Below are 13,292 nucleotides of genomic sequence, written 5' to 3' on the forward strand. Positions count from 1 at the left end.
GCAGATATGGTTAAAATGATAGAATTTCTTATCAAAACAACTGTAGTAGCTGGTAAGTGTAACTTAGTTTTTTCTTTCTTCCTTTTTTGACATCAGTGAACCTAAATTTTCACCTCATCAATGGTAGGAAAATCTCCATATTTTAGACTTTGAAAGTTGGAACAAACTTTATTTATCTTGAATTTTTTTTTTTTCATTCCTTTTTTGTGGTTCCCTTTATCTGTATGAAGAGCTACTCTCATTATGTTTGGTTCCTTACGTTGTGTATTTAGGAACTATGGTGTATCTGATCAAATAATTGCTTGATTTCTCTGAGTAATGTAGACTTGAACTCCTCTCCTTATTCCAAAGTAATGAATTTGGTTGGTAGAATATCTAGACCTAGATGTCATATACACCTTTTTGACTAAGATGTCATATACTCTTAAATTGTCTAAATACATGTACAAAATGGCAACTATGAGCTTGTTTTAAAGGTATAAATGTATAATCTCGTTTATGATTTCACACTTAATGACCAACTAACGGTATTTATAAGAGTAGTACTGCACTGAAGATGAGTTAATGTTAGGCTAAGAAAGATTAAAGGGCATGATGATTGATGAATACCAAAATGAGTTAGTGTTATATTTTGATTTATCAAGAAGATGCAATTCAAAGCAACAAAAAATTCCATGTTGAAGATGAGTTAATATTAGGCAAAGAAAGGTTAAAGGGCATAATGATTGATGAATACCAAAATGAGGACGTGTTATAGTTTGATTTATCAAGAAGATGCAATAATTCAAACAATGTCAAGTAGACATCAATCCTGCACTCAAAGTCAATTCTTGAGCATACGTAAATCAAAGTTAATGTGTTTATCAATATGTAAGATGTAACTTGGCTTATTCTTTTTTCTTTTTCTTTTTTTTTTTCTTTTTTTTTTTTTTAATGAAAGGAACTTGGCTTATCATGAGTCTATAGGAGAGGAAAATATTTTATAGATTCCATGCTACCGTACGGAAGGTCTAGATTTCAGGATTATAAAATTTAATTTTTTATCATAAGTTTCTATATGAGCCCTTAACAAAGATTATATATAGGGTAATTATTGGATACTCTCAGATTACTATAAATACATGCTCCTCCTCTTACATAACTGTAAGTTCTATTAATTAAATTATTGGTGAGACCCATGACATTTCTTCAATACAGACCACAATATTTCTTCAATGCTTCCCCCAACAAATATCATATGCGCTTCTCATAGTTGTCAAATCGTGAATCGTATTATGAATCTATTTTTGATTTTTTTGTATTGTGTATTGTATCGAATCATGTATTGTAAGATATACAAACACCTAATAAAATTATAAAATAATTATAGATATACATACATCTTGGCTAATCAACTCCATCTAAGTCCATGTTATCATCATGTTCAGCATTTTGTAAAATTATTTTTTCATAGACATTTTCTTTATTATTATCAACATTTACTCTCTTTTTTTTTTGGTTTTTTTATTCTAATAATTTTTCTTGGCATTCTAGCTTTTTAGACTCAAAATAATAATAACAAAATAAAAAATAATTATATTTTCATTTAATATATTATTAATAGCATAGAAAATAAATTTGCACATGTGAAAGTGAGTGTTATGAGTATAGTCTAAATTTTGTAGAAGAAAGAGAATGGAGGAAGAAAACTCATAGACTTGCTTTTTCATTAGACTCAATTAAGTTTCCCAATGATTTTGTGTTAACAAAGTCTAACAACTTGTTTAAATCAAATAAAATCACAAATTTTAACAAAAGAACCCATTTTAAACTCACATGTCTATATATCGGACAATATGTATGATTTACTAATACGATACGATTCATACGATACGCACCTATGTATTGGACGATTCATGATCACTTACGATACGTCCTTACGATATGAAACTTTTTGTACACAATACAATATGTATTATACAATACTGACAACTATGGTGCTTACTACCTCTTGTCTTCAACTCACCATAGTAAAATATCTTGTCTTCAACTCACCATAGTAAAATATTAGGTAATGTTTATACAATAAGTATGTTTTTCATTTAATGCATTAATAATAATAAATTGAATTTTTTGAGTATAAAATTTTGTGATCTTTGACTATAATCATTTTTGTCGAATTGTAACGATTTGAAGCAGTTTACTTATATAAATATATATATATATATATATAATCCTAATGAATTTTTTTTTTTGGGGGGGGGGGGGGGGGGGGGGGGGTGGGGGGTGTGGGTGTAAGATAGAGCACCGAAAGAAAAGAAGAAAAAACAGATGTGCCAAGCATAAATATTCATAGATAAAAGATTAAATATAGGGATATTGAGTTTGAGTCTCGTTGCCAATAATAGTACTAGAAGTTTGAATAGAAAACGTCATGAGTGCCAAGTGGATGGTATATGGGCCAGTCAAGTTGGAATGGAAGAGTTCTTGGGGTTTGAACTTTGAAGAATTTTTAATATTTTGTCCATTAATTAATTTGAAATAGCATGTCACAAATCACAAGATCAGTGGAGTTGAAATTATTTCCTCTTATAGCTGTTTTGATACGGAAGCGTTACGCACCTTATATTTTTGTGGATGAGGAGACACCGGCTGTTGCAAAACAAGATTTAGTTCGAAAGTTTTAAATAGAAATTTCTGGGTCTTTGCTTAAACACCTGCGTCTAATGGCTTAAATATGAATGTAAATAAAGTTTAGCCTGATTGATTCCTAGGATAGATCATTAATAAGGTGTTTGGACTTTGAAAATGGGGTGAGTTAATAAACCTTGTTTGGATGTTTTTAACTGTCCGCTTATGAATACAACCATTTTTTCATCAAATTTCACAACTTGCTGGCTCATGTAATTGTGATTTGTGAGTAGGCAACATAAAGTAGTAAGTTGCACAAGAAAGAACATATCTAGCACTTACAATCGCATAAATCAACAAGTTACAAAATTAAGTGTGTGATTGATTCTCTAAAATTATTCTTACTAAAGAGACCTCTATAATAGAGAGCAATATTACTTTCTTATTCAAAATATGAGACACCGTCTCTTATACTTGTACTCATCTTTCATTTCAAAAAATTCATATTTGATCTTTTTTGTATGTTTCGAGAATCATATCATTTCCTTGAGTTTATTCTTTTCATGGATTCAGAATAACAAGATATTCTTGATCAATTGCGTTTAAACTTTAAAGCCAAAGAAAGAAAAGATGTTTGAATTTGATGAGAGTCATTTTCAAAGCTCAACCACCAGTTTGTCTGTTTGGAATTGCATGCATCTTAGTTTTTTTTTTTTTTTTTTGATAAGAAAGCATGAAATATTCATTCAACTTGAAAAGAGTTACAACAGAGAAAGCATACATACACTGGAAGAAAATCACAAACAATTACACACCACTCTCCTCAATGAACCCGAGAGCCCAGCAATATTTCTGAGTTTGCATATTGTTGAAGGCCAAAATTTCACAAAAAGCCAATTCCATGAAAAATAAAGAAGGCCCAATTCAAGCAGCAAGAAGAATCAACATTAAGGCCCAATTTATGTTCAGATTTACAGCAAAAAGGTCATCAAAAAGTCCAGCAAAATCCAGTGAAAGAACTGGGCCAGGATACCCAGAGGCTGCCAAAGGCCCGGGATCCTCAGGTAATGTAGCACAGTTACTGTGGGATTGAAACAGCTCAAGAGAGGTACCACGAAATACAAGAAAGGAAGAACAGAGATGTCCTTCTCAATTACCCAGTGGTGCAGCAAAGAATCAGAAAGTATAAAACAAACATTCATGAACAAAGGAGTTGTACTACAAGGAACCAAGAATGAGAAAATCATACGTAGAAGCAATTGGAAGAGAACTTTCAACCCAGCAGTAAAAGATTCCAACTATTTGGGAATAATGACAACAAGGAAATACAACCGCAGCTGAGTCTGAAAAGTGAGAAATCTTGAAGGAAGAGAGATTGAAGGCTAGGACACCCCGGAATGGAAAGTCAGCAAGTGACTTTTAGAGAAACAGTATTAAAAGATGAAAACCATGAGAAAAAAGGGAAGAGACTAGCTCCTAAGAAAATGACACAGCACGAGCTCTGAGGGGCACAAGAGAGAAATCACTAGTACCTCAGAGCCCTCGAAAACACGCTATAAAAGGAAGAGAAAACCCATGTTGAAGGGGGGGGATTTTCAGTAGGAAGAATACCATAACAGAGTCATTAGAACTTTGTAAAATTTAAGAAAAACAGAGGAATGTTTTCCGGTATCCCAGAAACAGCCATTATAGCACATACTTGGATTCAAAAGGATTCAAACTTTGCAAGTCTTAGAGGCTTGAATAGCCATCAAAGTCTGTAATTTTTGAGCTTATTTGAACCTTGTATCACGTCTTAGTGAGCACATTTGTAATCCACAATCAAGAAAAATAATGAAATATCTCATATTGATTTGAGAATTTCTAACAATTACTTTGCATATTTCTTTACTACTTCTTGCTGCTCAATACATATATATTCTTGCTTGTAAAGCTGAGTCCTTGCCCAAGCAAAGCCACTCAAACTTGAGTTCCAAATCCCACAAGTCTTGTGCAAAAGCATAAGTCTATGAGAATTGGGGCCAGGATCCTCGTGGCTGAATCATCCTTATGAAATTCATTTACATATATGTATATGTATTAATATATATATATATATATATATATCCTAATCTAAGAAACTAACAATTATTTGAAGATATGTGCCTTGTATAGTTGTTCTTGTGTAGGACCTATAGAGGTAAAAAGAAAGGACAAAACTCCATTGCATAGCAAGCATGGAGAAAGATTGTATAGTGCAGAGAACCAGAGATTCTAGGTTCTTACAGGCCTAATACGCCCCGGGATCCCACGACAGTACGTCCCAGGATCCTACGACAGTACGCCCGGGGAGGAATCGCATTTTTGCCTTGAGGAGATTTATGTGACTTGCGCACAACTTGGTTCATAATCAGCCCCCATTTAGCTGCGGTGAACCAAGCCCAGTCCATCAGAATACAACTATTTGGTCCAAGATCCTTAGGCCTGTGTGCTAAAGAAAAAAGCACACTCACACATATTAACATTTTTGGGGTCTCTTTTCTTGGGCTCTAGTGGTGGGCTCATTAAAAGGAGAGATATTACTTGTGGTTTTCGGGCTGGGAAGTCCTTGGGCCAAAGAAGAAAATATTTGAAAGCCCAAAACCGATTTTTGGCCTTAGAGGACCATTGGGAAACACGTGAGTGCTTAATAGAGGAGGGTGCTGAGCTCAAGGAGCAAACCACTGCCAGTGCAGTTGAATAGCTGCCTTTCTCCGTACCCAGGCTCACCGGACTAACAGCCACCGAAATTTGAAAGCCGGTATCTTCCTCTCTTCTTTCTTCCTCCTACCCGCCTCGGCAAGCAGTACAATGTTTCTCAAAAACCCCTTCCTCCAATCAGACAAATCTTGAGACCTAGACCGAAAAAAACCCACCAAAACCCAAAACACCACAAGTAAAGCAAAAGGAAGGAAGCCACTCCATTTGAAGACTAGATCTGAAATAAAACTAGAAGATCTTTATTCCTCTATCTACATACCTTAGATCCAAACCCATCTTCCAGGCAAGTCTTGGAGTGGACTTAAAAGCTCGCACGTGCTCCTCTAGGATGTCCAATCTCATGGCTGAAGTGGAGCTTTCATCATCCTCAAACTTGGTGAGATGAAAATGCAGAAGTTCTCCAGTGGTAGCTTGATCCATGTTGCTGAGGGGACCTTGAAAGGTACAGAGACTTAGAAAATACCCAAATAGGGAGAGGGAGAGAGGACTTGTACCAAGGTGTTGAAGGCTAAAATTTCACATTCCATGAAACGTAAAGAAGGCCCAATTCAAGCAGCAAGAAGAATCAACATTAAGGCCCAATTTATGTTCAGATTTCCAGCAAAAAGGCCATTAAAAAATCCAGCAAAATCCAGTGAAAGAACTGGGCCGGGATACCCAGAGGCTGCCAGAGGCTCGGGATCCTCGGGACGTGCAGCACAGCTAACGTGGGATTGAGACAGCTCAAAAGGGTTACCACGAAATACAATAAATGAAGAACAGATATGTCCTTCTCAAGCACCCAGTGGTACAGCAAAGAACCAGAAACTTGGAGAGTGACAATTCATGAATAAAAAGCTGGTACATCGAGAAACCCAGAATGAAGAACTATAAAGGGAAGCAACTGGAAGAGAACTTTCAACCCAGCAGTAAAAGATTCCAACTATTTGGGAATAATGACAACAAGGAAATAACACCAACGGCTAAATGAGAAATCTTGAAAGAAGAGAGATTGAAAGCTAATTGCTGAGGACGCCCCGGAATGGAAAGTCAGCAAATGACTTTTAGAGAAACAGCAATAAAAGATGAAAACTATGAGAAAAATGGAAGAGACCAGCCCTTGAGCAACTGTCACAGCACAAGCTCTGAGGGGCAAAAGAGAGAAATTACTAGTACCATGGAGCCCTAGAAAACACACTATAAAAGGAAGAGAAAACCCATGTTGAAAGGCAGAGGATTTTCAGTAGGAAGAATATCATAACAGAGTCATTAGAACTCTGTTTTTTTAAGAGAAAAACAGAGGCATGTCTCCCGGTATCCCAGAAACAGCCACTATAGCACATACTTGGATTCAAAAGGATTCAAACTTTGCAAGTCTTAGAGGCTTGAATAGCCATCAAAGTCTGTAATTTTTGAGCTTATTTGAACCTTGTATCACGTCTTAGTGAGCACATTTGTAATCTACAATCAAGAAAAATAATGAAATATCTCATATTGCTTTGAGAATTTCTAACAATTACTTTGCATATTTCTTTACTGCTTCTGCTTCTTGCTGCTCAATACATATATATTCTTGCTTGTAAAGCTGAGTCCCTGCCCAAGCAAAGCCACTCAGACTTGAGTTCCAAATCCCACAAGTCTTGTGCAAAAGCATAAGTCTGTGAGAATTGGGGCCAGGATCCTCGTGGCTGAATCATCCTTATGAAATTCATTTACATATATGTATATGTATTAATATATATATATAGTGCAGAGAACCAGAGATTCTGGGTTCTTACAGGCCCAGTACGTCCCGGGATCCCACGACGGTACGCCCGGGGTACCAAGTGAAGGAATTCTTTAAAATGAGGAATCGCATTTTTGCCTTGAGGAGATTTATGTGACTTGCGCACAACTTGGTTCGTAATCAGCCCCCATTTAGCTGCGGTGAACCAAGCCCAGTCCACCAAAACACAACTATTTGGCCCAGGATCCTTGGACCTGTGTGCTAAAGAAAAAAGCACTCTCACACAAGGCAAGAGAAACAAAAACTCCTACTGAGGCCTTAGCAGGATCATTTTTTTCTCTCTCCCTTAGCAGGATCATTAACCTTTATCTTCTTTTTATAATGAAATAAACTAATAGTATATCAGTGCTAAAAATAGTCAAACATTAATTGGCAGCCTCCGTACATGTTGAACATGTATATACATCATTTGCATGTTAAGTTTCCAAGTTTGATTTCTACAACATGATGCCATCAAGAGGTAGTCAAGATCTTCACCTAATATTCTCTTTACCTCTTTTAGTTTGGTAGCCTTTAAAACTAAAAATAAAATAAAAAAGTGAGTTTTTGTTGGCTCTTGGATCCTTTTGACACTGTTTGTTGCCATTAATTCAAACTCAAAGTGCGATTTCATTCCTTAATTTTATCTTTCGGCTTCTCATTGTTGCGTACTAGGTTGCACGGACACGCCATTTTTGGTGTCGTGTCCGTGTCCAACATGTGTCGGACACCGAAATGGGGACGACGCGCCAGTTTCCGATGTCCGGCGATGTCCCATTTTTTTTTTTTTCGCTTCTCCGACACGGCGCCAACACGGCGTAGACGCAGTTCCAACGCGTCCGACATGCCAGCAGTAAAAAAAAAAAAAAAAAAAAAAAAGGGAAAAAGCACAAATTTTGACAGGTGGACTTACCATTACTGTTGATCTGTGACAACCCTAAAACCATAAAACATTTTTAGAGTCTGAAAATTGGAAGTTCAAACCACAAAACTCAAGTTCTTCACTTTTTCTCTGTTGTTGAAACCCACTTCTCTGCTACTGCTGTCTGTTCCTCGCCGGAGTTAGACAGGGCCGGTCGGCCTGAAAGTTGGAACTGAAACCCACCCTCAAAACTCAAGTTCTTCTCTGTCGCTGAAACCCACCCTCCCTCTATCGCTGCCACTGCCGTCTGTCCCTCGCCGGAGTTAGCTCGTGTCGATCGGCCAGCTCTGACGTCGACGGCATTCCATCCATCCCTTCCGATCTCCATCTCTCTCCGCACAGACAACAGGTCCGATTCACCTCTTCTCTGTTCTCTCTGCTTTTTTTTCTTTCTTTCTTTCTTTCAAATGTTAATTTTAGTGTGGGTGGGTGTAATGTTAATTGTTAAGCACTTATATATAACGTGTTTTGTCTGATTTTTTTTTTTAACTGCTGCTGTGGTACCATGACCTCTGTCTTTTTTTTTTTTTTTTTTAGTTATAACTTATAATTTATAAATTTGTTTTTGTGCCCTGCTATAGTTTTATTTATTTATTGAAGTTAAATATTTTAGGTGATTTTATTAAAATGAATCTTGAAAATGAAATCATCTGCTGAGAATGCTGCTCCTCTATGGAAATATGTTACTAGGTTAGAAAAAGCAAGTGTTGGTGGTGGGAATGTTTCTTTTAGATGTAACTATTGTGAAAAAATTTTCAAGGGGTCTTATTCAAGGGTGAAGGCACACTTGTTAAAATTGCCTAAGTTTGGAATACAAGCATGTGCCAAGGTTGGAGATGAGTATCAAAATGAAATGCAGAAATTAGAAGATGCATTTGAGGAATCTTCGCGTAGATTGAAGAAGCCTAAGTTAGTGTCTTTACCATCTGATTCTCCTACTAGTCCTAATTTGGATAGTAGGGAGAGTAGTACAGCTAAAAGTCATCCATTTTTCCCCAAAAAAAAAGGGCTTGGGATTGGGAATTCTCCTTTGGAGAGGGCTTTTAACAATCAATGTCGAGAGCAATTAGATTGTCTTATTGCTAGGACATTTTACTCTGCTGGTTTACCCTTTCACTTTGCTAAGAACCCGTATTTGATTGAGATGATCAAGTTTGCAGCTAATAATAATTTAGCGGGCTATGTTCCTCCGGGTTACAATAAATTAAGAACAACTTTGTTGCAAAAAGAGAAGGCACATATTGAGAAGTTGTTGAGGGCAATTAAAGACACTTGGAAAGAAAAGGGTTTAAGCATTGTAAGTGATGGGTGGACAGATGTACAAAAAAGGCCACTTATCAATTTTATGGCTACATCACAGAAATGACCAATTTTTATCAAATCCATTGATGGTACCAAAGAGTACAAAGACAAGCACTTCATTGCTGACTTGTTTTTAAAGGTCGTTGGTGAGGTTGGGCCTCAACATGTTGTCCAAATTATTACTGATAATGCGTCTGTTATGAAGGCTGTAGGATCTATTGTTGAAGCTGAATATCCTCATATATTTTGGTCACCTTGTGTTGTGCATACTCTCAATTTGGCTTTGAAGAATATATGTGCACCTAAGTACTCTTTGCAGAATGAGGATGCATATAATGAATGTAATTGGATTGCACAAGTTTTAGATGAGGCAACTTTCATTCGTATTTTCATCACAAATCATTCTATGAGATTAGCAATTTTTAATTCATATTCTCCTTTGAAGTTACTTGCTGTTGCTGAAACACGATTTGCTTCAATAATTATCATGCTTAAAAGATTGTTTCAAGTAAAAAAAAATCTTTGAAATATGGTTGTTAATGAGGAATGGATGTCATATAGAGAAGATGATGTAGGAAAAGCTCAAACTGTGAGGGATTATATTTTGAATGATTTGTGGTGGGACAAGGTTGCATACATTCTGAGATTCACAGAACCTATTTATGAGATGCTTCGAGTGGCTGACACGGATGCACCTATTCTCCATAAGGTGTATGAAATGTGGGATTCCATGATAGAAAATGTGAAGAAAGAAATATACCAACATGAAGGTAAGGAAGATTATGAGGAGTCTCCATTCTATGATGTGGTACACAATATACTTATTGAACGGTGAACTAAAAATTGCACACCACTTCATTGCCTAGCGCACTCCTTGAATCCAGAGTAATTTTTCTATCTCTTTAATCTTTTCATTTATATTCTTTAGGTATTTCCAAATAAATAAACTAAACTCATTAGTTGTACTTGTTTATTTGCTTTTAACTAGGTATTATACTATTAAATGGATTGAGGAAGTTAGAGGTCGTGTTACACCACATAAGGATGCTGAAATTTCAGTGGAGAGAAACAAGTGCCTCAAAAGGATCTTTCCTGATCCTGATGATAGGCAAAAAGTTAATGTGGAGTTTGGTTTGTTTAACTCATTATAGGCTTATGATGAGGATAACATAGAGGATAGGTGGAGCTACAATCCAATGCTTTGGTGGTCAACTTATGGGTCTACTTTACCACTACTTCAAACTTTAGCTCTAAAACTTCTTGAACAACCTTGCTCATCATCATGTGCTGAGAGGAATTGGAGTACATATGGCTTCATCCATTCTATGAGGAGGAATAGAATTACTCCTAAACGTGTTGAAGATTTAGTGTTTGTTCATTCTAATCTTCGACTTCTTTCAAGGAGGAGGCCCGAGTACAATAGTGGAGAATCTAAGAAGTGGGACATTGGTGGAGATAATTGGGATGAACCATTTGGAGGACCTGAGTTGCTTGAGATTGCTTATCTCACACTAGATGAGCCAGAGATGGAGACAAATATTGTTGAGAATAATGATTATGTTGATGATGATGATGTTGTTGTTCTTTGATAATCTTGTAGTTTAAAACTTGTTATCTTTTTATGTTTTTAGTTTGATGTTGAACTTGTTATCCTTTTATGTTTTTAGTTTGATGTTGAACTTATTATCCTTTTATGTTTTTAGTTTGATGTTGAACTTGTTATCCTTTTATGGTTTGTATTCTAAACATTTTATGTGTATTATTGTATTACTTTGGGTGTTAGTTTACTTATTTGTAGTTCTACATAATTTGAATTCTAGATATAAATGTATTTTATGTCTAAAAATATTAAAAAATGTGTCTAAATATAAAATTTAATTAATTATTTAACCGCCGTGTCGCCGCCGTGTCGTGTCCTTATTTTTCAAAAATTGCCGTATCCCCGTGTCCGTGCAACTTAGGTTGCGTACACAGCCGATATAGGAAGTCAGCTTCTAATTCCATGTATAAATTCTCTTGTTGGAGGTTCTGGGCTGGACCAATCCAAATGAGTATTTCACAGTGCATGATTTGGTTCAGTCTCGGAAGGCAGCAGAATTGCTAGAAAACATGGTTCAATCTCTTCCATATACCACTCTACATGATTAATAATGACTGTTAACTTTGATATTCTATCTCGAAGAAGATTGATATATTTGTGGCATTGAAGCAGGCTTTTCTTAATCCTTAGTCCTTGGTTTTCAATTTTTTTGTTGAAGACTTTCGAAATACTACAACTACTAGTACCAAACTTTGTTTCCTTTGCTTTTCTACAAATAACTACCGAGAAATATATAAGAACAATAATTATCTTATTATATGTGAGACAGCTCTAGAAATTTTTTTTTTCTCTAAATGAGTCATTAAGAAACTTAAATTAAACATAATTTAATAAAAAGAGAATTTGAATATATTGAATTATCAACAAAAAAAAAAAAAAAACGCAAATACATGAACTTGAATATGCTTTAGGTCTTAATTTTGATGTGATTTTGATAAGGTAATCGTACACCTTCCAAGTGATACTGGAATTGTTTGCTTTTGGTGGATAGATCCTCTCTTATTAAGTAGTTAACTTGCAACTTTTCATGCTATAATTTTTTATTTCCAAATTTTTCCTCTTTGTTATGTGCTTACTTCCTTGATATTGTCTTGGGTGGTGTTTGTTCGTTTAGACCCCTTAAAATAGATTGTTTAACCTAATTAATCCTAATTAATTAACCAAGTTTATTATTTAAATCTAAGTTAAACAAGTATATATCATATTATGCATAAAAGCGGAAAAGTAAATAACACCACGATATGATGACCTAGGAAAACCGATAAAACGAATCGTTTCAAGGTAAAAACCTAGAGATGATTTGACCTAACTATCCTCAAGGTAAAGTAAATTCACTATAAGAGAATTGAAGTTTTTACAATCAGATTTAACCCTAAATCTATTGCTACCTCATATAGTAACTTACTGACATGACCATGTGCAAACTCCAAATCCACGAACTCCTTCTCTTCTTGGATTTGTAGCACACAAACTCCCATGTTTGTGACTTTGAGATCCCACTCAAAGGTTTAGCAACACAAACTTTCCAGTTTGTGACTCCAAGACCACCCTTGAAGGTTTAAATTATCAGCTATTGTTGATTTTGTTGCAACAACTTCAGATCTACCGGTTCTAATGGTATGAGAATAATTTCCGATAGTGACTTTGATAGAGGAATACACAATACCTTTTAGATCTTACAAGAGCACCTCCAAAGTCTCTAAGAGCTCTAAAAATGTAGTTAGAGTTTTCCTTTATATACTAGAAGTGTTTCACTTGAAACCCAAAACGTTTAAGCAGAGTTTGGGTTGGGCTGAAATAGAATTCTGTAGAAATTTCATGTTTGCAATTTTCGATCGGTCAGATCTAATTTTCGATCGGTCAGATCTAATTTTCGATCAGTCGGATTTCATTGAATTTGAATTCTCCTTTCTACAGCTTGAATGTTCTTGTATTTTAACTTGTAGTATCTTGAGTATTGTCTAATAAACTCTATAGACTCTAAGATCTATACTTAGACAACTTTGTACTCATGATTTGCCAATTGTTTTAAACTTTTAGAACCTGACAAGTGGTCAATTACTATTGCGGTAACCTTTCGCAACAAATATTTTGTTGTAATAAATTATAGTAACAATATTTTTTGTGCAATAAATTTTTTGTTGCTTTGTGTAAATCCTTAAACATGATCAAAGAAGAATCCACTTGTACACCAATGGAATGTCTCCTCCAAAATACTCCCAATACAATGAAAATGAGGCGAAAAAAGAGTAGAACGCCAATAATCCAAGCAACCTTTCTTGAATTTTTGGTTTTACTTCTACTTCCCATTTCATCAAATGCTGAGATGTGAAGATGAATATCTCCAATTAACTCATTATTAGGTAAGGGTGATC

At 35.4% G+C, this 13,292-nt stretch overlaps 1 protein-coding gene across 1 annotated transcript; it reads left to right on the forward strand.

The window, feature by feature from the left end:
- The first annotated feature begins 8,655 nt into the window (after positions 1-8,655).
- LOC126696323 (uncharacterized) lies at positions 8,656-10,906 on the forward strand. Its single transcript, XM_050393085.1, has 5 exons — positions 8,656-9,312; positions 9,457-9,825; positions 9,946-10,148; positions 10,306-10,448; positions 10,566-10,906. The coding sequence occupies exons 1-5, from the start codon at positions 8,656-8,658 to the stop codon at positions 10,904-10,906; spliced, it is 1,713 nt and encodes a 570-aa protein (XP_050249042.1).
- The last annotated feature ends 2,386 nt before the right edge of the window (positions 10,907-13,292 follow it).

This window comes from Quercus robur, chromosome 8 (genome assembly GCF_932294415.1).
Source record: "Quercus robur chromosome 8, dhQueRobu3.1, whole genome shotgun sequence".
In the NCBI taxonomy this organism is placed as follows: domain Eukaryota; kingdom Viridiplantae; phylum Streptophyta; class Magnoliopsida; order Fagales; family Fagaceae; genus Quercus; species Quercus robur.